General features: G+C 36.9%; 1 protein-coding gene across 1 annotated transcript in view; it reads right to left on the reverse strand.

Moving 5' to 3' along the window:
- Positions 1-699: 699 nt before the first annotated feature.
- LOC140170130 (uncharacterized) overlaps positions 700-27700 on the reverse strand; it is a 50479-nt gene continuing 23478 nt past the window's right edge. Inside the window, exons 5-21 of the mRNA XM_072193457.1 lie at positions 26754-27179; positions 25560-25673; positions 23464-23577; positions 22656-22769; positions 21538-21651; positions 20667-20819; positions 19560-19985; positions 19003-19116; positions 18041-18184; positions 15770-16216; positions 13096-13206; positions 8025-8138; positions 6645-6770; positions 5260-5412; positions 3662-4086; positions 2593-2712; positions 700-809 (exon numbers count right to left, since the gene is read on the reverse strand). Coding sequence (XP_072049558.1) covers positions 2668-2712; positions 3662-4086; positions 5260-5412; positions 6645-6770; positions 8025-8138; positions 13096-13206; positions 15770-16216; positions 18041-18184; positions 19003-19116; positions 19560-19985; positions 20667-20819; positions 21538-21651; positions 22656-22769; positions 23464-23577; positions 25560-25673; positions 26754-27179 — 3140 coding nt within the window. The 3' untranslated portion in view covers positions 700-809; positions 2593-2667. The remainder of the gene's footprint in view (positions 810-2592; positions 2713-3661; positions 4087-5259; positions 5413-6644; positions 6771-8024; positions 8139-13095; positions 13207-15769; positions 16217-18040; positions 18185-19002; positions 19117-19559; positions 19986-20666; positions 20820-21537; positions 21652-22655; positions 22770-23463; positions 23578-25559; positions 25674-26753; positions 27180-27700) is intronic.

The raw sequence follows: 27700 nt of genomic DNA on the forward strand, positions 1-27700 counted from the left end.
GGACACGAACATATATAAAAGTCAACAAAGTTCAAGCATATTCCACTATTTTGACATGGCTCTGAAACACACTCATTGATATCTACACATTTGGAATACGTAAGAAGAAAGTTATCATTCACCAAAAAATGCTACAAACGTAAAAGCAACTCTAAAGTTGAAAAATATTATTTACTCATTGTGACTTCACCTTTTTTTAATTTGGTCCCATTTTGTAACTCCTAAATGTATTGAAATACATTCTGTCATTTTTATTAATAAATAATAATAATAATAATAATAATAATAATAATAATAATAATAATAATAATAATAATAATAATACTAATAATGATAATAATAATAATGATAATGATAATTAAAAAAAGGTTTGTCTCAAAGCTCACGAGTAGTTTGAAAACAAATACAAAATGCAATTTTTTTTTCGGTATTTTGAGAAAAAAATTATTCCGCAGAAAACTATAAAAAAAAAAAAAATTAAATTAAAAAAAAATTCTTGTTTCTTTTTTTTTTTTTTACAAGTCGCGCGATTTTAAAAATGCGCGCTCAAGCTTTGAGACAAACCTTTTGTTTTTTGGTCTAATAATTATAATAATAATAATAAGCACGATTGGGTACAAATCTGCAAATATTTGATGCCTGATGGTACAACATTATAAAGTGTGTTGTCTTTTGAAGATACTTACCTATTCCGCAGAAAGTACCTGTCCAACCGGGATCACAGAAGCACGTGTATTCATTGTTTCCAATCCAACATTGACCATTCACACATGGATTGCCCTTATCTTTTCTAGCACAGTTAACAACATCTGAAAAAAAATATAAACGAAAAACAATTTTATGAAATTGATATGTACTGACATGGACGGACGTACATGGTGCTACCTAAACTGGTCAGTGTGCCATGGTTTGAAGCAGGTCGTTAGAGACTGCATAGTACCTGATGGCCGAAGTAAATTACCTCAACTGGAATGTTACTAAACTTTGGTGGGTACGGTATGAATGTAACCCCTAGCCCCTGTGGTGATCAACCCAAAAACAATATTGTAAAATGTTATTGAAAAATGTAATCAAAGTTTATACAGGGGTCAGATTTTAACTTGTTCAAATATTAGAGAGATTGCGATGTTCCAAACGCAGCACGTACGTTAATACGGTGTTAAATATTGCTAGTCTCGGTTCCAAACTGGATTGTGCTCATTCGTCACGAAGGAGAACAAGTCAGCTAGAATAAATACTATAATATTTGATCTAATCTAATCTAGGTCGATAAAGGGCATAGTGATTGAAAAAATAACAGTAAGCTGAGTCTCTGCCTAATTCAAACAGGCCGCTTTTGATTTTGACTACAATTTTGACTTAACATGCTGATTAAACTTAATTGGTTTTTTGTGCACCCCAAATATTGTATTGCCCAAAAACATATATTTTGGTAGATTAAAAATCACTACATCCATACATCATGACTTTACTTTCAATATGAGACTTTTTCGTCCTGAAAATGGGCGCGTTGCATGCACTTAGTCATGAGGTAAAATCAGCATATTTCAACGTAGCATCTGCGTTTTATTCTACGTTTTTTGTACGCAAAGTATCACACACATTTCAATGGGCAATCTCTGCGTATGAATATTGCGTTTAAATTAAGTTCATTTTTAACACATCGCTGTACCTTTTATTATAATGATTTGTTACAAACAAAAAGGATCATAATAATAATTAGACTTTTCTTCGTATGTTCATTATCTTTGACTGTCTTTAACATATTGTGAAATGGACACATTTTGTGCATTTTCAACGATGTATCTACGTCGATTTCGCACGTGGAATATCTTCAAAAATAGCTAAATACGTGACCTCGCTTCGATACAGGAGAGTGGTTTTGAATAGATCAACGTACGTCCGATGTCTACATTTGGAAATCGCAATGTCTCTATTTGTTCAAACACAACACCACCCCAATAAAAGTATTCCCGCATGTCATAAAGATTCATGAAAAGTATAATTATTTGAGCGTTCTGCGATGCATGATTCCGAAATTACAAGCAAAAGGGCCAAAGGTCACGATTTTGGCTCCACATGGGCAAAACCTAAAAACTGCTCTAATTTTGTTTTAATCTGTAGTGGAGACACGAGAGATTGTAAATGGAGATCTGGACAGGCCATCTTATTTGTTTAGCGAAACCCTTATTCAGATGGGGTAGGCCACTAGGTATAGTTGAGTTGACTTGTAAAGTCATTTCCTGACAGTATGCGCACACATTATTGCAATTTCCATTGTTTTTTAACTGGCAGTATGCGCGCGCAGCATATTTTGTTCAGAGCCCGTGCTTTTAAATCACCCGCCATATTACAATACGACTATAGAACAGTGTAGTGGCTGTATGCAATTCGCTCAAGCATATCGATATACCAGTCCCTTGCATTGAGGTCATCTATAGCGGCAATGTCGTCGAAAACGTGGTCACTAGAGTGGAGAGCGATGGCAGCCATTTGGTTAAATCGAACGTATGTTCCATTTTGTCAGTCGCCCTTCCTGGCAGGTAGTTCCTGCGAGTAGTAATATTAAATTCTCTTTTTGAAGTTAATTACCAATATCAAGACCAGCATCACAGTTAGTGCCAGTCCATCCTGGATCACAAATACATGTGAATTGATTGATTCCATCTATACATTGGCCATACATACATGGATTGTTAGCACATCCACCGCCTGAAAGTAGAAGGAATACCGTTTTTTTGTTCAATGTCATCTACTCACGTAAAGCTGATGGGTTGACGCCATTATAAAATACTACATACATTAACTAGAATCATTGTCTGGAACTCAACACAGAAAGGAAAAGCAATAGTCAAACACACAATGTTCGTTAATACAATGTTAAACAGTATATATAGGGCTTGATAAACAAGAGAGTTGGCGAATTGAACTTTGAAAATTTTCTTATGTTAACGACAACTTCAAAAATATCGCTTGGATTTCTACTCTGTTTTACTTTGAAGCGAACGTCTGATTGGTTACTTCACCAATAGCGTCTTGAAAACAAAAAAGACCAAAAAGGCCTTCTCCTGAACACAAAGAAGACAAAAATATTGATAGTAAACAGACACCGAAGGAGTATTGAATTTATGATAAATGGACTGAGAAGGTGAAGAAATTTTAATACTTGGTGTATATAATTAACAACAGTGATGACAGAGCAACTGAAATTAAGGCTGGCTATTGCAAGGCATATACAAAGGCCGAAACCTCTATCCATTGATCTGAAGGTACGTCTACTCCTGCAACTGTGTTTTCCACTGCTATTTACGGAGCTGAATCTTGAGCTATGACCAAGAATGACAAAAGATGCAAAAGATGATACTTTTGAGAAGTCTCCTTCTACACCATATCTCAATAGATGATACTTTTGAGATATGATGTTGAAGGAGACTTCTGCAGGTGACATGGGAAGACAGGAAAACAAATTCCAGGATCTTACAGACAAGATAGGCACAAGTTAAACCATCAGAAATAGCATAATAGAAAGAAGTATGGAAACACTTTGTCCATTGTCAGGAAACATGCATGGAGGAGTAGAAAAGGCATTTTGCAAGGAACTATGGAAGGCCATTGATTTGACATAGATTATGTTTACAGACATGGAAGTGTTGTTACTCACCTGGTATTCTCCAATGCAGACGCCACCGTTCTTAACAATATTCCTGCTAGTCAGGAAATACATCCAAACAGTGTCTGACGGGATGCAAAAGTTTTGTGGGGTTATGCCTCCATTCGCTATATTCCTGTTTTCAAAGAAATATATCTCTGGTGGAGTGGCACCACGCCCTCTAAGATCATCAAAATGAAACTGTAATCCAGGTCCCACGTACAATTCATCGTTTACGTTTTCAATACCGAAGGCGGTTTGATCAAAATCAAAACATATCTCTGTAACGCCTGGTATGTATAATAGATACAAAGCTCGAATTCTGTCTTCATAGAGGCCTGGATAACCTGGCGATTCAAAGTAGTTGAAAGGATTTCCAAATCTGTCGATTCGATCTAGACAGGCAGCGCCATAGCATGAGTTTAGGAATCTGTTATCTACAGGAAGTTATAGTAAAGAAAATTAATAGTTAAGTTAATAGAGACAATTAATATAACATGACATAAGTTGCAAGTTTGAAATGATAAAAAAAATGTTAACAGCCTTACGTTCACTCCAGAGTACATATCTTATACTTCCCATAATGCATTTCTCACATTTTAATTTCCTGCACTAGATTTGCTATCTAGTGCAACATAACGAAATGTACCCCAATGAACAGAGCACACGGTTGTTTGATGTATATAGAATTGGCTTCATTATTAACTAAATGCAAACTATAGATGGCGCTATTTATCCTAAATCATATTTCTTATTTGCAAGGGGCAGGTGATTAATACTGCCATTAAAACAGCTGGAACAGGTGAAACAAGCAACAAGGAAATTTTATAAACATATATCTTATCAAACAATAAAAGGAGTTATTTGTATTAAAAGCTTGAAAGGGTAATTTCCAGTAACTAAATAGCGCCACCAATTTTGTCATTAATAGATACATTTTATATCCGAAAAGGCTATAAAAATGCTATAAAAGTGAATAATTTTGTAAAAGAGGGAAAATTTAAGTTGAGAATGACTCAAAAGCATCTGTATACATTAGCAAGATATCACATTTAGCTGTTCAGGCCTAAAATTTGGTTGTACATAATGTTTTGTTTGAAAAACTAATAAATGATCCCATCAAAAAACCGTGAGCATATCCAGATCTTATTCTCAAATTGAAAAAAAAATGTCACTTGATAAAATAAGGTGATCATGTACCAGTATTCTGGGAAGAGTATGAAGATATCTTATCTGCGTTTACAAATTGTATGCGCGTCAGCATTTATTTGACCTCGGGTGACGAAGTCAATATTTGAAGCAATTTTTTATGTTTTGAACTTGGAATCCAATTCTCTCACAAAGTGCTGCATGGTAATACATGATAATCGCTTGTCACAAGTGTAAAACTAATGTTTTTCTTTATGTGTTATTGGGGGTTTTATTTATTGTGCGCGCCTTCAAGATGGAAGTGGGACCTGTTTATTTTAATTTTCATTGTTTATTTGTTTCCTGATTTATGTATTTCAACTCATGTCTTCAGTTTTTGTTTTGAACTGATATATATTTGCAGGCGCATTAAGAACTTACTTTAAGTAAATGTGCAATTTGGGTAATTCTATCGAACATACCAGAGTAAACATTACAGCTAAAACCCATCCTGAATTGACCTTCGCAAACACATACGTAATTAGCAACCCCAGTAACGTTTCTATTCAAACATGTCTTAGATCCACACGCCTGGGAGCCCATAGATCCTGGAGGGCAAAGTTCACCTGGAGAATCTGTTTGGGAAGAAACAGGTGGAATGTAAAAACATCGATTAAACTAAATTCAGAAAAAAAACTGATGATCGTGGACCTTTTTTTGTCATAATTTAAACATGATGCCATATCATTCATGCATACCTCGTTCAAGCATTTTGATATTAACAATGTAACAATTTAAGAAAGGTTTCACAACAGCTAAATAAAACAAATGTCCCGGTATGGAGCGATCGCATAAATAGTTGCAACAAACTGAATTTCTAACTACATATAAGATACATAGCCCATTTATTTATTTTTTTCGGTCTATGCTTAGTCATTTACATTATATTGTCCAATTACTTGAATTTTTCAGGGGCCAATTAGAAGCATGCAACAAAGTCGAGTCAAGCAAACATCAACTCTCGTATATGACCAACAATACATTAGGCGATGAGATTTCTTGGGAGTTTGTTCCACATAAATCACAAATAATATTACGATACAATCAGTCCTGTTTTACTAATGCTTCAACTGAAATGCCTCTGACATGACGCTTGTTACCAACTGTCAACATTTGACAACTATTGCCTCAGTCACTTTCTGGAAAGCTGGACTGAACATGATCATCGGATTTGTAGCATATTGCTCATGGGGGTGCGAGCTGATAAACTGATCATATTAAGGACAAGGGTATAATAATCCCTTTGGTTACTAATGCTGCCAATTAAAGCCATATTGGGCTATTCCATTTAAAATCCACACTACCCCTGTGGAAGATTTAGCTAAAGTATTCGACAGAGGGAGTATGATTTTTGAATACAATAGTTAATTAGGTAACTGCCATTTGAAATACTCACTCACCAGATATAGGTAAAGTTATAATACAGCGGGAGTATGAGCTTCAAAATGATTTCTTTTTTGCAAAAAAAAATAATGACTTTCTCACCCCGGAGATACATTGAGGGCATCTTATACCCACTAATATGACGTATATACCCCCACACACGTCACATGCACAAACCCACCCCGATATGTGGCATTTTCCTCCCTCCCCCTCACGATGTGGGTGATGGCGGAAATTTGTAGTCAGTGAATTTTGTCTGCAGCTGGGAACAAGCAATGAAAGATCAATTACAATTATCAATAATATTATCATCATATCCAATGTTTTCAAAAATGTTGAGGACTGTGTTTATACATGCTGCCGACAAAGCATTTTAATATAAAGCCTCATTCATGTCATTATTAAACATTTTAGTTTCTCTTACATTGACAAAGGCCACCAGCAAAACCGTCAGCACAGGTACAAGGATTCGTCCCTTGCCCGGTTTGGGTTTCAGAGCATACACCACCGTTCAAACATGGATTCGGGTTACATGGTGTGATAGATGAACCTGAAATAAAATATATCAATTGATCAAAATCCCGATTTTCAGGAAGTCACATTTCTTTAATTTTTTTTAGTCTCAGCTCATTGTGTTAATTCAACTGATTCACAGGTGTGTTAGCTACTCTGACATTGTATTTGACATTGTACATAATTTATAATTCCATTCACCATATCAGTTGACATGCCTTGATATCTGGAAGAGCCTTGTTGGTCCACTTAAAATAATGTCATCTCCCATGTTCAATTAGACAATATAGATAAACGGCTGGATCTCAAATCAATACGTTTATTCTCACATAAATACCATGGCGTAAAATTTACACTTCACGCATTCATACACCACCGACTCAGCCCACCTTCCCACATACATCCCCACCCACAGGGTGAACTTCACCCATAGACACACATGTGCACCGGAGGAAAGAGAGAACGAAGTGTACATGTGTGGGGTATTCGAATGCACCATCAAAGTGGGGCCGTGTGTTTAGCAAAACACCAACAAACCGATAATTTTGGGCAAAAGCGATGAACAAAGCAAGGAAGCAGAAAACAAAACAAAGCGAGGCTTGCATTCCTAATGATATTGACGTAGCGACGAGGTGGCTAGGGGTATAAAGGCATACTCCTCACTTCTAATGTGAAAATGCAAAGACCTCGATGCATATGTCTTTTTTATGCTCGCTTTGCACTAAGTGTAAATCTCACTTTGTATGCGTGACCGAGCAGGGGGTATGTCGGGGTGGGGTTATGTTTGGGGGGGGGGGTGAGAGAGGGAGAAGGAGTGGGGAGGGAGTAAAGAAAAATTGCGGGGAAAACTACAGAGAGACCAAAAGATGATAGAAGAAAACAAAAGAGAGAAAGAAAAAAATGCCAAAAAGTTTATCACTCATGTTCTAAATTTGTTTTACTATCCGCACCTACACTGATTAACCTGATTAATGCTGAATTTATTGATATCGCTTAAAGCTATGTAAAACCATATACACATTCGTGTACTCAAGCGGAGAACAGATAGAGAGAGGAAGGGGAGACAAATGGCGGGGGGGGTGTAGAGAACGAGGAAGGGAAGATAATGAAATCGGAAAAAACAGAGACATACACGCACAATGATTGTAAAAATTAAAATCTCCTTCAAAATAAGTAGGAAGTTGTCTAGGTGACACAAAAGAAGTTTGAAAATTATCTTAACTGATCAATTGTTTTACTCTCCGCACCTAAATTGATTAACTAAATTCAAGGGTGTGCTCCCCTGACATACTTGTTTGACAGCGTTTTCCTGTGAAGCCCTCTGTACATGTACATATGAATCCATTTACCATATCGGTACACGTGCCTTGATTCTCACACGGGGAACTCGCACATTCGTCAGTATCTGTGGAACCATCAAATGATATTCAATGTGGTTATAAATGATTCACATACAATACCATACACATAAAAACAAACATATAATGAAAACAAAATATATCAAAAAAAATATAATCCACACACTCATATCAAGAAAGGGAAAGTGGCACGAACAATGCCCAGGAATTATACTTCCTCTATAAATACATTTTACTCTCCAACATTATATTAAACTAGGCGGTTACCCGTATTTCGCGGTTCTCGGCTGTCATAGTTATTGGCTTTTGCAGATCTCAAAATCGTTGACCATGGATGACCTAACAAACACAAACCTGGGCTTCCTTGGCCAAAGTTACACCCACCGACCAAGTTTGAGCTCCATGAGCAATTTGAAATCTTTGTTTTTGACCTATGACCTCTCAACCGTAGGTCTGACAAAAAGGTCACAATGGAACTTTTGTTTGTTAGTCCAATTTCCACCTACCCACCAAGTATGAGTTCCATAGGCAATTTGAAATTTTTACCTTTTTGACCTTTGACCTCTTAAACGTAGGTCTGAAAAAAAGATCACCGTGGAATCTTTTGTTTGTTAGTCCAAGGTGCACCCACCCACCAAGTTTGAGTTCCAGAGGGGCAATTTGAAATTTTGACCTTTCTTGACCTATGACCTCTTAACCGTAGGTCTGACGAAAAGGTAACCGTGGAAACTTTTGTGTGTTAGTCCAAGGTCCACACACCCACCAAGTTTGAGCTCAATGGGAGCAATTTGAAATTCACCTTTCTTGACCTACAGGTATGACCTCTTAACCGTAGGTATGACGAAAATGTCACCGTGGAAACTTTTGTTTGTTAGTCCAAGGTCCACCCACCCACCAAGTTTGAGCTCCATAGGAGTAATTTGAATTTGTTACCTTTCTTGACCTATGACCTCTTAACCGTAGGTATGATGAAAAGGTCACCGTGGAAACTTTTGTTTGTTAGTCCAAGGTCCACCCACCCACCAAGTTTGAGCTCCATAGGGGCAATTTGAAATTGTTACCTTTCTTGACCTATGACCTCTTAACCGTAGGTCTGACAAAAGGTCATTGTGGAAACTTTTATTTGTTATTCCAAGTCCCATCCACCGACCAAGTTTGAGCTTCATAGGGGCAGTTTGAAATTTTTACCTTTCTTGACCTTTGACCTCTAAACCGTTGGTCTGACAAAAAGGTCACCGTGGAAACTTTTGTTTGATAGTCCAAGGTCAACACAATGGCATGGTTAGATTTGCCGATTAAAGTATTTGAAATTAGACTTCAATTGAACTTGACCCCGTCCTTGAAATTCACCTTTCTTGACCTACAGGTATGACCTCTTAACCGTAGGTATGACGAAAATGTCACCGTGGAAACTTTTGTTTGTTAGTCCAAGGTCCACCCACCCACCAAGTTTGAGCTCCATAGGAGTAATTTGAATTTGTTACCTTTCTTGACCTATGACCTCTTAACCGTAGGTATGATGAAAAGGTCACCGTGGAAACTTTTGTTTGTTAGTCCAAGGTCCACCCACCCACCAAGTTTGAGCTCCATAGGGGCAATTTGAAATTGTTACCTTTCTTGACCTATGACCTCTTAACCGTAGGTCTGACAAAAAGGTCATTGTGGAAACTTTTATTTGTTATTCCAAGTCCCATCCACCGACCAAGTTTGAGCTTCATAGGGGCAGTTTGAAATTTTTACCTTTCTTGACCTTTGACCTCTAAACCGTTGGTCTGACAAAAAGGTCACCGTGGAAACTTTTGTTTGATAGTCCAAGGTCAACACAATGGCATGGCTAGATTTGCCGATTAAAGTATTTGAAATTAGACTTCAATTGAACTTGACCCCGTCCTTGACCTTTGACCTTTAAAAATATAAACTCGTTCGGTCTCATACCAAGCTGCACCCACCCACCAAGTTTGAGCCCCGTATGACCTACGGCGGCCTCACATTAGCAGTCACAGACAGACAGACAGATCTACAGATCTACAGACAGAGAATAGCGTATTATTATATAGACTAGGCGGTTACCCGTATTTCGCGGTTCTCGGCTGTCATAGTTATTGGCTTTTGCAGATCTCAAACCTGGGCTTCTTTGGCCAAAGGTACACCCACCGACCAAGTTTGAGCTCCATGAGCAATTTGAAATCTTTGTTTTTTGACCTCTCAACCGTAGGTCTGACAAAAAGGTCACAATGGAACTTTTGTTTGTTAGTCCAATTTCCACCTACCCACCAAGTATGAGCTCCACAGGCAATTTGAAATTTTTACCTTTTTGACCTTTGACCTCTTAACCGTAGGTCTGAAGAAAAGATCACTGTGGAAACTTTTGATTGTTAGTCCAAGGTCCACCCACTCACCAAGTTTGAGTTCCAGAGGGGCAATTTGAAATTTTGACCTTTCTTGACCTATGACCTCTTAACTGTACTAGAAATTATCTGGAAGAGCCTCGTTGGTTCACTGCAAATATAAATGATATATCCCGTGTTCTATTAGACGACAGATACACGGCTGGATTTCAAATCAATACTGTCATTCACTAATAAATGCCATGGCGTAAGATAGAGAGAGGGAGGAGGGCAGGGGAAAGAGATTGGGGAGAGAGAGAAAGTCCTCACTACTACGGTATGGAAAGGGGGAGACAGAGATAGAGAGGAAGGGCCAGTAGCTCAGGAGATAGAAAAAGGAAATAAAGGCATAAAAATTATATTAAAAAGGGAAGTTTTATTTCATCTACTTCGGGAAATTATTAAAGGGTGGAAGAGGAAAAAAAAGAAATGCAACACTTTCTCTCTTTACTTATTTTACTCTTCTTATGCGTTACACAACAAAAACGCCGTTTAAACTCGCGTTGTTTAACAAGTTGTGTAAAATTTTAAACAACGAAAAGGCTTTTGGTTTTAAGCTTGTTTTAGCGTAGAAAATAATGAACAACGTTGTTCAAACTTGACGTCACAAATCATGTGTCACAATGCTTTGCGCCCGGGGGGGTACTCAGTACAAATGACCATACAGGGACGTGCTGCAAACATGGGTAGCATTTTCGGCCTTCTGGTATATCAATGACCCCTTTTTCAAAGCCTATTTTGGTATATGAATGGGTCCTTTTTTCAAAATTTTCTCAATTTTGTTCGAAAAACAGCCCATTTTTTTCCTTAATCTAGCAAAAATTTTCAAAATTTTCCCAAAATTTTTTAAAACTAAGACACACACTAATTGATGTTGGGAGTGACACTAGTCGTCGGGGGGTACCAGTAATTGGGGTAGATAGTGGCTTTGGTTTTATACATTTTTGGTACGTGTAGAGCAACCGGGAATCCCTGGGATTGAGTAATCAGTCTTTTTGATTAGGCCAATGAAAGTCGATTTTAAGTTTCCCGTCACCGCCCTCACTTCATTTTCTGACCCTCATTTGAATTCATTATTGTGACTATTTTTAATATACTTTTGAATCTCATTAGGGCTAAACATCCATCTTCAAGTGAGTGAGTGGCAAATAACAACACATTTTACATTCGTGTTAGTCATATAACGAAAGGCAGAAAAATAATGAATAATGAAAAAGTTACCTCACTTGTTTTCAGAAATTATGTGACGGGAAACTCAAAATTGACTGTTAGTGGCCTTATGATGTGATTGTAACTACCAGTAAACTATACATTGCGAATAAATATATCTAAAATTAATTACCATGCTTCAATATCAAGGTTAACAGTTACTGATAATAGATAATTGGATTGTCATGAAATGTGGTTGATATGAAATCCCTTAATTAAGCAGCAAACATTCTTAAGGTTATCTGAATATAGATTGTTGGATTGTTGTAAAACTCAGAGGATGTGATTTCAATTGAGGCGTTTGTTACAAGTATGAATTAAATGTAGACCAATTTAGCACACATTTTCCAATTCAGCTTTCGACATGAAAATTTTGAGTATTTCCTAGTATGTCATTGGTGGTATTTAACAATAAATGCCAATATTTCACACCCGGTTAGTTGTGCCAAACATTCAAATTTACTAGCTTTCCAAGTACTTGCAATGCAAAATTATGAAACATGATCTTCATCCATGGCGTTGTCTTTTTAAAGACATTTCTTGTTTAAAACTAAGACACTTTTGGTTAAATTCGGCCGAAATTTTTTGGTATATCAATGGGTCCAAATTTCTTGAAAAATTGGTATATTTATGGGTCCACTTCCAAAATCTCAGCGGCACGTCCCTACCAAAACCAAACTTGAGAACCCCCCCCCCGGGTTCGCTCCTCATTCGTTCGCGATGTTGCAAATTGATCTTATCGTCATGGCGGATGCAGTATGCAGAATCCTGGAGGAGTTGGGGCTTGGAGGACTTGATTGGCTTATTTAGAAGGCTCCCTGCCATGTCATGCTAGAAAATCTATTAAGTTTTGTCGTGGTTGCCAGTGTGATAGATCGTGTATTGTGCATGCATGCATGTGAATTTTGCACAGACGATCACTTGCATAGTCGCACGTGCTTACTTCACAATCTCAGTCATCGTGTTATAGCATAACATAAGCGATGTATAAAGTTCGGGCATCGTTTCCGAGACTGCGTTTTCAACATGAAAGAGTCATATTGAAAAGCCTAGGAATTTTAAACAACTACCATTAAACAACCCTGGTTATTTAAGCAACTATCTTTACACAACCCTGCATTTTTAAACAGCCATTTAAACAACCACCATTAGCAACCTGTACTTTTAAGCAACAACCATGATGACGACCCTTTTTAAACAACAGTTGCTTAGCAGTAGATTGTTTAAAAGCTTGAAATTTAAAACAACTAAATGTTTAAAATTAAAACAACCTTCATTTTTTACAACAGTTATTCAGTTTCACTGCTTAAACAACTGCTGTTAAAAATTTTGAAATTTAACAAGTTGTTTGAATAATTTTTCCTGTGTATTTACACTGATTAGAAGTGTGCACGCTCCTCTGACATACCTTGACAGCGTTCTCCTGCGAAGGTTTCTTTGCATGTACATATGAATCCATTCACCTTATCGGTACACGTGCCTTGATTCTCACACGGGGAACTTGTACATTCGTTAATATCTGTGGAAACCATCAAATGATAATGGCTATAAATTATCTAGTGTTCAAATGCAATACCATTATACCATAGACATAAAAACAGACAAAATATAATCAAGAACACCAATTCACACACTCATATTATTAAGAAAGGGAAAGTGACACAAAAGAAGTTGAACAATGTCCGACTCCGTGAATCATTACTTTCTCCATTCATTTTATCAAATTGCTAAAAATGATTTAAAAACGGATACATTTTGGCCAAAATCACCAAACCCGTGCACTTTATGCCTACTTATGAATTTCAAGAGGTCATCGGTCAAACACCATAGGTCATAGAAAAATGCTGTGATTGACCTATTTGATCCAAACATCCATCTCAATAAATCCATATACCAATCCCATGACGCATTCCCCGTGTAAAATATACATTACACAAATCACTAAAAAATAAAATTTAATGCAATGAATGAAGTGATGACTTTGTTCATAGATTTTAAAAATTGTGATATTTTTGGGTAAAGATGAGAAAACTCCTTCAATAGGGCAACTGTTGCCATGGAAACGGAAAAGAACGCGCGTTACAAATTTGCTAACCTACAACCATGGTAAAAATGTGTTGGGACACTTATGGAAAATGTACACTTTATTATAATAGCCTTATTTCCGTAACTTGTGACGTGTTGAAATGGAGGTTTCTTTGGTTTCAAGCCTATACATTTTCCTAACAGGTAAGAATTAATCCTCCCCCGTCCCCAGCAATCAATGTTGGGCGCCACTAGGCGCCCGTGACCAAAAAATAGGATTCAACATTGACCGGGGATTGGGGGCTTATTTACATAACCCTCTCAAAACCGTTCCAACACTTATGGCCAGCATTGAAGGAGAGCACATTTTGAAATATGATTTTCCATTTGAAACACCTGTCCTACGAAATCATTACATAGAGCACCTTTGGCTACATGATATGCAACATACTTATTTCACAGCATCCTCCTCTGAAGCCCTCTGTGCATGTACACATGAATCCACTCGCCGTGTCCGTACACGTGCCTTGATTCTCGCACGGGGAACTTGCACATCCCCTAACATCTGTAGAAAACAAAAGATGGTTACTAGAAGCCCGGGACACTTTTATTTCAACATGTATATCATCCGCGTACCAAATAATAAGGAAATGGATTGGGGGGGGGGAGGGGGGAGGTAAATCCTTGGTTGTTTTCATAGTTCATAAACACTTTTAAGATGTCAAGTCAATCCATGTGGAAATGGATGTTGTTGATGGTCTTTATATTTTTATATGCATTGATTTAAAGATTAATGATGTAAAATTAATGTTTACAGCAACCTGGCCTCCCAACTAAACTTAAACTGATCATATACGGCAGTTTAAGATATCTCAAGTTTTATCAATTAAATTTAATGCGTTTAAGATATTTTGACAGATATTTTGACACCATTGACTATAAAAACTAGTATTTAGCGCGAGTGTATATGAGGGTGTGTGGATATGCTTGTACACTGATATTATTTGCGGTTTAGTAATTCTATGTGTGATGGTTTATCTTAGCATATTTAACATGCCCTCACCACTCACGTTGCGTGGTCGGTTGTAGGGGGTTGGATGTGTGTGTGGGTGTAGTGTCAGGTGGTAATCATGGTAAAACCTACTCTGTTACAGTATATGCCAATATATCAACCTGATGTCCCAAATAAACTGCCGTATAGTCAGTTTACAAATGATCTTAAATGATCAAATACGGTAGTTTAATATCTTAAAAGTGATAGCGCCCTCTGTTGTTATGAATTAAATTTAGTGCGTTTATCTAACGTTTTGAAGATATTTTGACAACATAGATTATAAAAACTTTCAATTTGATTAGTAAAATGCCTCTGTGAGGTATTGGGAAAGTTGGGGAGGTGTCGGCCGTAAAAAAACCAATAGCGTTCAAAGACAATATTGTTCAAGGTTACCCGCAGGGCTACATAGAAACAATTAGCGCTCAGAAACCGTAGCCAACAAGCTTAAACTATAAATCAGCTCCCGATAGAGGACAGGGTCTGAAGAATTACGGAAATTAAAGGGTAAAAATGGGGGTGATGGGTTTCGATAACATACGCATTGTTTTATAGTCCTAGGAAGCAATTATATATTAGAACGCCATTAGTAAAAAACAGCGCTCAAAGACTTATATTGTTCAGGGTTGCCCCGCAGAAACAATTACCGGTCAAAACAATGATTGATACTGGGCCTCAGAATCAACAAAAAACATTTAGAAAAAATACTTTAAAAAAACCCGCAAAAAGGAAAAAAAACAACAAAAAAAACCAGTGGAGTTCCAAAATATAACTGCCCCGCTGTCTCTATCGGATTTGGCATTTTAACTTGACCTTAATATTAAAACCTTGAGTAACGTTAATGTAACGACAATATAATGTAATAAACAATACATATAATCTATGAAGTCAAAACGTTGAATATACGTAAACTGCCGTATATAATCAGTTTAAGACCATTTGTAAACTGACCATATGCGGCCGTTTATATGGGAGACTAGGCTGTTTGTAGACATGCTGTACTCACCTGAAATTCTCCAATACAGGCGCCATCCGTTATTATAATACCTATTAATATTCCTGTCCTTAAAGAAATACACCCAAACAGTGTCTGACGGAATGCAAAAGTTTTGTGGGGTTCTGCCTCCATTCGCTATATTTCCGCTTTTAAAGAAATAAATTTCTGGTGGAGTGGCAACATCTCCTCCTAAATCAGCATAGTCAAACTGTAACCCGGGTCCGACGTATAACTCATCCGTCCCGTTTTCAATACCGAAGCTAAAGCGCTGATCAAAATCAAAACATATCTCTGTAACGCCTGGTATATATAAAAGATACAAAGATCGTTGGATCTCTTCATTGAAGCTGGGATATACATAACTTCTAGGTGACTCAAAGTAGTTGCCAGGATAGAAGTATCTGTCAAGTCGATCTACACAGCTTGTTCCATAGCATGAGTTTAAGACTGTGTTTTCTATGGAAAATGATAAAGAAAATATAACATAGCATACACAGTTATGTTCATACGTGTACGTAACAAACTAAAAGTAGAAAGATTGAGACATTTAACTGTACTCACCAGAATATTTTATCCAGATATTTTCAGAACCAACTGTTTTTTTGCTCAGTGGGTAATGGTGTGTTACATGCTGAGAGAGTTTCTCCAATACCTCCAGTAAAAAAAAAAAAAAAACCTTGCAAAAATCAGTGAAATCAACTGGCAACTCTTGTAGATGAACTTCTAGAAACGCTGATCTCAGCATCTCACATACCATTACCCACTGAAGAAGGAACCAATTGGTTCGGGGAAAATATCCTGATGAGTTATTATTAGTATTTATATTATTTATATTCGTTTTATGTAGCACTTTCCAAGCTTGGAGCTGATTGGCTACATTCATAAAAAGAAAAGAAATCTACCAAAAAAACGTTGACAATGTAAAGAAATCAGCAAGTTTAAAAAAACCCACCTCGGCTCACTTTTTGAAACTTGTTTTAAATTCATATAAATATGATAAAGTTTAAATCGGTACCTTTTACAAATGGGACCAAGTTTCAAAAAGTGAGCCGAGGTGGGTTTTTTTAAACTTGCTGATTTCTTTACGTTGTCAACGTTTTTTTGGTAGATAAGAAAACACATGATCTCAGCTACAAAATGGTATATAATTTGTTATATGTTCTTCCAGATTGTTTACCAAATGGGCAGAACAGCTCCACCCAGAAAAATAGTTAACCAAAGTGTTACAATTAAAGAAGATAAACAATACAACAAATAAACACAAATCCCGATCGGCACACAACCCAACTTGAAAAAAGGAAGGGAATGTGCTGCGCGGGACTCGAACCCACGACCTTCCAACAGACACAGACACTATGCCAAAAAATCAGGTATCAAAAGAATAAACCAATTTCATATTATAAGATCGCACATTATGGCTTAAAGTAGGTAATGGGGCTATATACGGCTACGCATCCTGCACACGAACATAAACAGAATGGGGACGATTGCTTGCTACAAGAAGAAGAAACGGAATATACTTATTAAGAAGAAAGAACAAATAAAAGCCGACCGGCACAAAATCCAACTTGAAAAAAAGCGAGGGGATTTGCCGTCGCGGGATTTGAACCCACGACCTTCCGATCACTAGACGGGTGACCTCACCATTAGGTCACCAGCTGCCACTGACAAACGGTGGTTCAAACTGGGCAATTAGGCAGTCGAGGTACAATACACATATACAAATATTACGCAAATGCACAGGTAGATGTACTGCAGATCATTACTGATGTTTACGGGATGGGGTATGAACGTTTGGACAGTATTTATTTTGGGACATGAGAGCACATCATACATATCGAATTGCATTCTAAATACGAAGAATGTCCTTCTGATATCAAATACTTTTGATTTTTTGACATTCGCAATGTAGGTAATACACATTTTATGGCAAATGATTAAAAATTGATATTTTTGATATTTAACAGTACTCGCAGTAAACTTTATAAATCTGATGATTTATACTTAAAGTGTATGTAGAAGATATTTCGTATTGAAGATCTGGATTTTTCCCAAAAACAAGTCCATATCTTCAATATGAAAGGTCAAAATTTTCAATTGATCGTCGGCTTTTCCTCCCAGGAACATACACTTTAAGAATATATCATCAGATTTATAAAACTTACTTCGAGGACTGTTATATATCAAAAATTTATCGAAACTGGCAGATATTTACAGGTATGTACATTAATTTATGTCAGGGAAGTAAATTTGCAATTCTTTTAATTCTATCAATCATACCAGAGTCTACATTACAGTCAAAACCCATCTTGTAAGAATCTTCACACGCACAAACGTAGTTGGGTTCTCCAGTAACATTTCTATTAAAACATGCTTTTGATCCACACAACTGGGAGCCCAAAGATTCTGGAGCGCAATGTTCACCTGGCAAGAAACAAGTGGAGTGTAAAACATAAATCAATTAAAGGTTCATTTACGAAAAATTAATGGAAACTGTTTACCCTCGTAAACAATTATAGCATAATTATAATCACCTCGTCATATGTGAGGGCGCCCATGCAAATTTGTAAAATTCTGGCTATGTACAAACTGTAAATTGATTTTCGGCTAAAAAATTCTACAAAAATGCGATTTTCACCGAATTTTCTCCTAAAAATAAAAGGAAATGAAATAAACAAATAAAAGTCAGTAGCTCTTGGATTAATTTCACAAGAGCGAAATGAATATCACTGGTGCCCCCCCTCTATGGTCATCTTTCATGGCCGGTCCTATCCCCGGGTAAAGTGCTGGGGTAACAATTTTATCACTAAAATGAGCGCAAAGGATGGATCCAAGATTAGAATAGGTCGTTTGGGCATAAATGCGTGCGTTTTTTATGACGGATAAAAATCTTAGGGGGTGCCCCTTCGTATTTCTAGGGTTAATATCTTTTTCATAACCAATCATCAAAAATAATATAGATATTAAAATTATGTGCTTTAAACTCTTAGTCTGTTTTCAAGATTTAGAATGCTTAGACTTGTACGAAGTCTTGGAATTTTGTGACTGCAATTGTAGGACATACACAATTGCATGTTTTTGGCCCATTTTCCTTTAATTGCAAAAATATTACTTGACTTTTATTGTCAGTTTAAACTAATTTACGATATAGCTATATTTCATAAAAAAAAAAAATATTTCAAAATATTAGTAGCGCTGTATTTGTCAGTAATCAGGATTAGAGGTGTGCTTCTTTAACATACTTGTTTGACAGCGTTCTCCTATGAAGCCCTCTTTGCATGTACATGTGAACCCATTCACCATATCCGTACACGTGCCTCGATTCTCACACGGGGAACTTGCACATTCGTCAACATCTGTAGAAAAACAATCAAATGGTCAATGGAGTTATTCACTCGTCCTTATTCAATGTGATTCCTACAAATGGTTTTAGAAACCCGGGGTAACTTGTATTTCAACATTAACATACCTAAAATAAGGGGAAAGGGTCTTGAAATTCAAACCTTTTGGCATGTTTGGTAAAGGTTGCAGCTGCCTTTCAAATGCCGTGACTAGTCTTTCTAAAACGAACCAGAATTTTCATTATTTAGGCGGGAATCGTCGGGAATGTGTTGGTGCAAAAGAACGCTTCTATGGACATACAGACTCTTGAAATCAGGTCGGTAATTCTACAGGACATCGATGGGTCTTTCTTGTAATAATATCAATAAAACATTGCATTTCTTTATATTAAATTACAATAATAACCGATTACCAACGGGGCGAAATAAAGAATGCTAAACAAAGATATTATGCTCACCTGAAATTGTCCAATACAAACGCCAAACTTTATCTACCAAACTCCTGTCCTCTATAGAATACATCCAAACAGTGTCTGAGGGGATGCAGAAGCTTTGTGGGGTTCTGCCTCCATTCGTTATATTACTGGTTTCAAAGAAAAATATTTCTGGTGGAGTGGCCACATCATACCATAAATCGTCAGGATCAAACTGTAATCCGGGTCCCACGTATAATTCGTCCTTAAAGGTTTCAATCCTGAAGGCAGTTTGGTCAAAATAAAAACAGATCTCTGTAACGCCTGGTATGTATAATAGATACAAAGCTCCATTAGTCCTTATGGAGTGGTCGGGATAACCCGGTGACTCAAAGTAGTTCAGAGGATTTCCAAATCTGTCTATTCGATCTACACAGCTACTGCCATAGCACGAGTCGAGGAGCCTGGTATCTAAGTTAGAAAGAAAATATGACATGATATACATTTCTAGGTGTGTGTTGTTGTTTTTCTATGAAAAAGAATTTATACAATCTTGTATTTATTCATTTTAAGTGCACAGCCTAAGGTGACATTATCGATTTAATCGCGAGGGCACATTTTTTGTGAACTCTCACAATGCACCTTTAATGACTTGTGAGAGTAACCCGTACGAAACTCGGGGAGCTGATCCTGGTTGCGATGGTTATTTGTGGAATGTCTAGGGTATGCGCTCTTGAAGCAGCAAAGTCCCTGATTTGTTGTTAAATGGTTTATGGAATGATGTGGGCCGTAGTGGTCAGCGACATCCTGTAAAGTGTGCTGAGGCTTGTGGATCAACGTCTAAATCACTGCGCTTTTTCTTTTTCTTTTTAAATCGGGTTGGTTTGTATGCTTGTTTGCGATTTCATTGTTTTGTTGTTTTGTTGGTTGGTTTGTTGTTGTTGTTGTTGTTTTTTGTTGTTGTTGTTTGTTGTTGTTTGTTGTCGTTTTTTTTGTTGTTTTCTTTTGTTTTCTTTTTGTTTTTTGTTATTGTTGTTGTTTCTTTATTTTTTATCGTGTTTCGACTCGTGTTTTCATATCTTTCGGAACTGATTGTGCACTTAAGAAATTAGTTTAAGTAAATTTGGAATTCGAGTAAACATCAAACATTACATTCTTCTACATTGCAGTCAAAACCCATCCGTAAAGGATCTGTGCAAACACAAACGTAGTCGGCTTTTCCCGTAACGTTTCTATTCAAACATGTCTTTGATCCACACGCCTGAGAGCCCATAGATCCTGGAGGGCAAAGTTCACCTGGGGAATCTGTTTGGGAAAAAACAAGGGGAATATCAAAACATCGATTACAGTTTACTAATTCAGATCAAAATATGACTCAGGGAACTTTTTTTTTACCATCTTAACTAAAAACAGTTATTGCATAGCAGAGCCTCTGAAATTGTCGTTACAATGTAACAATTAAGGAAGGGTTCCCCACAACTTTCAAAAAAAAAGTTTACGTAATACTAAGAATTCACTAAGAATTCACAAATAAACAAAAAGTAAACCACAACGGTATGAGGCAATCACACCAATAGCAACAACAGACCAAATGTCTTACTAAAATATGGATTATTGTAACTTTGAGTTGTGTTGAAAAAAACCATTATGATTCAAATCAATCCCGTTTTTGAACGGTTTAGCCGAAAAGGTCGGTAATAAACCATTCTACCATATCACGGTCATAAAATGCTTGTAGCATGCAGGATACCCATTACCAACTGTCAACATTTGACAACAATAGCCTCACGCGAAGGTCACTTTCTGACAAGCTAATGTTGTACTGCATATGGGCATCTGATTTGTAACATATTCCTTATCTGGGTCGTATGTTCCCCTTGGGTGAATGGCGAGCTGCAAACCTTTGCAAACTTAAGTTGTCAAGAATTGCTAAAAAAAATGCGGAATTTAAAATAAGCATCCTTGCATGTCCCTAGAATATGGTTTTTTTTATAGTTTTTTTTTATTATTATTATTTTCTTACATTGACAAATGCTACCGGCAAACCCGTCACCACAAGTGCAAGTAAAAGGATCAATCCCGGTTTTGGTTGCGGAGCATGCACCACCGTTCAAACATGGATTAGGGTTACATACATCTGAAATAAAATATAATAATTAAACATCCGTTTTCATCACATCTTTTCCTCTACCTCCGGTGTTTCACTATTTTTCTGTTCTTGATTTATATGACGGGGAAAACCCTGATTTTCAGGAAGTTATCATTTATTTTACTCTCCGTGCTATGCGCTAGTTAAACTGATTTAAAGGTGTCCTCCCACAGATAAATAATTATATTGTACAGGCGGAAAACTAAATCAATACAAGTGTATCTGTTATCACACCGCTATATCGCCATTTGCAAAATAGAATTGACATTTCTATTCGCTCCTAATTAATGATAATTACCTTATTGTTAGTAACGACCAAACAGAATAAAAATCCTATATTGTTGAGGGGGACAATAAAATAAGCAGTGTCTCACTGTCTCTATAGAATTCCTGAACGATTAGACCACATGGTGGCAATGAGATACTTTGATCACCGCCCGCGCTCTTGTCCTTTCCGTGGGCTAGGGGAATAGGGCTAGCCGAGTTGTGCATGGCGTAATGTGGTGTATCTGCTATTTGATATTCAGACGATAGATCTTTGAATGTAGAAAATGATGAATATCTCCCGTTATTTTTGGTTTCTAAACCATTTGTAAGGCTTGCACTTGAATATAGGTGTTGAAAGAACATAATAATCTTCAGTGTGATTATTGAAAACCAACCCCGCGTATTGAAACCAAAAACTGACAAAACAAAATCGGATTTTATATGCGCAGAACAAAAAAATGAGTCCTTAAAGCAGATGAAGGGCTGCCGCGCATATAGTGGGGAAGAAACGTACCAGTCTCACTGACCTCTACAGAGGTCAGTGACCAGGCTTTTGTCAAGAACCTAATAGTTGGAGGTCCCTGGGACCATAGTTTCAAAACTATTATACAGGTTGGGACAAAAGGGCCATGCGTGGTTACAGAACTAGTGGATTCGACATATACTATTATAGGGATTTCTGCCATGAAGATATCGGGGCGATGATAGTGTGCCCCCTGACATACCTGTTTGACAGCGTTCTCCTGTGAAGCCTTCTCTGCATGTACACATGTATCCATTCACCATATCGGTGCACGTGCCTTGATTCTCACACGGGGAACTTGCACATTCGTTAATATCTGTTAATGATATAGAAGAGATTTGTTCACATTCAATGCCATAGACACAAAAACAAACATAATGCGCAAAGAAATTAAAAAACACACACTCACATTCCTCACATCATGGAAAAGAGAAAAAAGGACGAAAGAAGGAATCATGTCAACCATTACTTTCTATTCTTGTACTCTCCAAACTATGATAAATGCGATTACTAGGCTCATTGGTCCACTTAAAATGGTCGCATCCCCGGTGTTCTATTAGATACACGTTTGTGTCTCAAATCAATATTTTAATTATCAAATAAATTACATGGCGTAGAACCAACCAACCCAGATACACAACCAATCAACCCTCACCCCCCCCCCTCGTGCGCGCAACACACATAGACACAAATTGAACTTGTACATTCGTTGATATCTGTGAAACCATTAAAAGAGTACGACGGGGAGGGAGAGAAGGTGAAGAAACAGAGAAATACACGCACAACCATTTTGTTAAAAAGGGAAGCTCTATTTCAAAATCTTCAGAAATAATATCAAAGTGACACAAAAGAGGTTTAACACTTATTGTCTCCATTTGTTTTATTCTCCGTACCTACACTGATTAACCTGATTTCGAGGCGCGCTGCCCTGAACAAAAGAAATGTAACACTTTCTCTCATTTTTTATATGGGCTTATTACAATGACTAGAAGTGTGCTCGTCTGACATACCTGTTTGACAGCGGATTCCTGAGAAGCCCTCTGTGCATGTACACATGAATCCATCTACCATGTCTGTACACGTGCCTTGATTCTCACACGGGAAACTAGCACATTCGTTAATATCTGTGGAAACCAACAAACAAATGATACTCAATGTTATAAATGATCTAGTGTCCACATACAATACCATAATATATACATAAAAACAAACAATGAAAAGTAATTCACACAAAAACTACCTATTTCTGCAAATTGTGCACATAAGGTAAGCTTTTAAGTCATATTGTAACATTTCCATTAGACATATATAGAATTGTTTTTCTTTCTTTTTTTCACAAAATGTTAGTTTTCACTATCAGGTATGTCCTCTTTGAATATTAGCTCAATCAGATGAGGCAATACAAAGACAATTTGTACATAGTACCAGCGAATATGTAGCCATTGCGAGCCATTCCTTCGAACGTGAGTCGGGCCGGTTCTTTGAAATGTCATGAACATCGAGCACTCGTTCGACTAATATTAATTTTAATCCTAACATAACAAACCGTCGTGTGCAGACGGTTTATTCAAAATTACGGATTTTGACAAAACTACAGCATCTAAAGTCTTGATTTTTGCTGGGTATGTTGGTTTAATGAAGTACATTACAATCGTGTAAAAAACAGAATTTTGAAAAATATTCGTGGCGTCCTCCTCTTCAAATATTACAATATGGCTGTAAGCAAATACCAATCAAAAGAAACACAAATTTATATATGTCTAAAATTTGACAAGGCAAATTGCACAACATAAATTGTGGCAACGCATAACGTTTATGAACTTCTAGCTATTTCAATCTTTCCATAAATTAATATTATAACGCAAACAAAACACAACAAAAATCAACCCATCACATTCCCCATGTACATTGCTATACAACACCAACTTTCAAAAAAAAATCTTTTTAAAGAAAATTCTTGCTTGGCTTGTTTAAAATATACCGACAGTTTGGTCGTGATTCTCCATTTGAGGATTAATATTCTAAGTCTTGTCATTCATTATTGTTCGTGCAGACTTACGTAAGTATGATACATTTTAATTCAAACTTATGCTTCCTTATCAAATCTGAATGCATTGTGCAGCGCGCGTGCACTTCAAAGGAGAAATACCTCAATATAATTCAGGTGTTCAAAGAGTGTTCAGTATATAAATGTAACCCTTCTTCGCTTTTGATTTATTTTACTCTTTCACTATTTTCACTAATTAAACCAAGGCAGTTAAGCTAGTGCCCCGTGTTATTACCCTCCAGTTTTCAGGCACCGCTCAACCACACGATAAAAAAAATCGGGAACCGCCACAAAAACAGACCGCAGCTGGTGGCAATAATTTTCGCAGCGCATACGTCGAAGTTCACTTTTCAAAGGGGGAAATTAGTTAAAATAACAAAAATGACTGGTAAGGAAGTCTACTAGATGACCTCAAACGGTCATGTCGCCTGTGAAAACAAACATAGCAAAATCGCGACAAGAACTGTCACCCTTGTGAGTGAAAGTATAGCTTATTCAACCAATGTCAACATTAGGTCTTCAGGAAAAATATTTTCCTAACATATTGAACTAATCGCTGTATGGTACTTCACAATATTGAATGAAAAAAAGTGCAAATGTTCGTATTTTTTAGCATAAAAACATCAATCACCTAATTTGCATATAGCCGGCATATCTCCAGCAAGCTCGTCCAAATCCATGTCTCCTATTGGTCTAGAAATAAAGTCCAAAAACGTGCATTTTTAGCGTGTTGTCGTATACTGTATTAAGCCCAAATACTTGTACAAAGACTGATCTCAGGTTATGCATTAATTTTTGGAAAACCCATTTTTTATAAACCAATCAAATAACATAAAATATTAAAATTGTGTGCTAACTTTTAGCCCGTTCTCAAGATTTTGAATACTTAAAATTGTACAGTCTTAGAACTTCGTGACTACAATTGTAGAAAAACATTCAAAATTGCATGCTTTTGACATATTTTTCCAAATATTAAAATTTGACTTTAATTGCCATTTAGAACTAATTTAGGAACTAGGATTTAGCTATGTTTCATTTGGCAAAACAAGACTTACTTACCTGTTTGACAGCGTTCTCCTATGAAGCCCTCTCTGCATGTACATATAAATCCATTCACCTTATCGGTACACGTGCCTTGATTCTCACACGGGAAACTTGCACATTCGTCAACATCTGTAGAAAACAATAATAATTGGCCAGGGTGGTATTATCTAGAAACCCGGGTAACTATAGAGGTCGTGCATAATGACGTATCATACCGAAAATATGGCGGACTTCTCAAATGCGTTCAACAAAAGCATATTGCAATCTACCGCGACAGTTCGTCTCACACACATAACAAATGCACTACGATCAAAAGGTTGATGACAACATTTGATTGAATGGACTGCACTGCGCCATGATTACGGTGAAGGACACCGGTTCAAATCCTTGTTTGGAGCCAATCGATAAAAACATGCATGGCCTCTATTATTTCAAAATTCCGCGACTTGGTTATGGCCTCGTAGAAGAACAGAGGACTACTTGCTAGTAACTCAGGTTAACGAAGAAATAAAACAAAACAATACAAAAACAAAAAGTATACATCATTTTAAGAAAAAGTTGTTGCGAATGTGACAAAATAACTCCCGATTCTACTGCCAGACGGACTCTTGAAATCGGGTCGTTCTGTTTCAGTGGCGGCGCTAGACTTTATTTTTAGGGGGGGCAACAAATCAACAAATTTTGCGCAAAATTGCCGAAAAAAGTTGAAATTTTCGTACATAATTTTATGTTTTTACTGAGAGGCAACTGTGGGGAAAAACTTCCGACTGATGGCATTCCCCCACACCGCCACCCCTTGGCGTCGCCACTGGTCGGCTTTGTAATAATTACGAGGCATTTCTCTTCAGGTTATTAGTCATACGTGTATATCTTGAGAGTTACAAACACACAACGTTTTACAAAAAAGTTTAAAAGTCGGGTTATGGATAGAAAAGCGTTTTAATAATATTCATAAAACATTTTTTTCATAAAAACTATTGACAAGATATTTTCCTTTTATTATTTGCCCAAAATATTTGATAATAACGTTTTTAAGAACGTATTCATGGTCTTTATATAACCCGAAATTTAAATGTTATAAAAAACGTTTTGAATAAACGTTTTAGGAACATTTTTTGTTTGCTGGGGTTACAATAATACCTCAGTACGAAATGTGTAAGAAACTAATGTTTAAAGATTAAGACATGCTACACTCCCGGTTACTCTCACCTGAAATTCTCCAATACAGACGCCACCCGTTCAGCATAATACCATAGTCGGTTAGGAAATACATCCAAATAGTGTCTGACGGGATGCAAAAGTTTTGTGGGGTTCTGCCTCCATTCGTTATATTTTTGTTTTCAAAGAAATATATTTCTGGTGGAGTGTACGAACGGCCTCCTAAATCCTTAAAATCAAACTGTAATCCAGGTCCCACGTATAATTCGTCCTTATTGTTTTCAACATCGAAGGCAGTCTGATCAAAATCCAAACATATCTCTGTAACGCCTGGTATATATAATAGATACAAAGCCCGGAGTCTGTTTGGATATAGCCCGGGATAACCCGGTGACTCAAAGTAGTTGAAAGGATTTCCAAATCTGTCTACTCGATCTACACATGTAGCGCCATAGCACGAGTTTAAGAATCTGTTATCTACGGGAAGATACGTGTATAAAGTAAATTAACATAAAATAAAACATAAAATTTTAAAAATATAATTAAAATGAGTTTACGCATTCTTGTCTACAAATCTTGGCAATCTCGTATACATGGTATACCAACTGTGAAGTCACACAATCATGGGGGTGAAGCTGCGCACTATTGTACGAGTTGCGTTCATGGTTAATTGAAGGAGGTACTACACCCCTGGCCAATTTTGTGCCTATTTTTGCATTTTTCTCAAACGTTATAGCGCATTGGTGACAGGTAAGATATGTATATTATAGGGGCAAGGACTACAACTAACTGCACTGATCCCTCATAGAACGCGACAGTTAAGCAGCCAAGATAGAAAGTGTGTTTTCTTCCATTTTACCTCATTATTTCGGTTTTAAATGACCAGAAACCTTCCAGACAATTGAATATATGAATACAAAGGCCACCCAAGTCCATACTTTGGCCAAATTGAGTTAAGCATGGGAAATTGTTGCTATACATAGGCCTGTCATATGTAT

The sequence above is a fragment of the Amphiura filiformis genome, chromosome 14 (genome assembly GCF_039555335.1).
Source record: "Amphiura filiformis chromosome 14, Afil_fr2py, whole genome shotgun sequence".
NCBI classification, from domain to species: Eukaryota; Metazoa; Echinodermata; class Ophiuroidea; order Amphilepidida; family Amphiuridae; genus Amphiura; species Amphiura filiformis.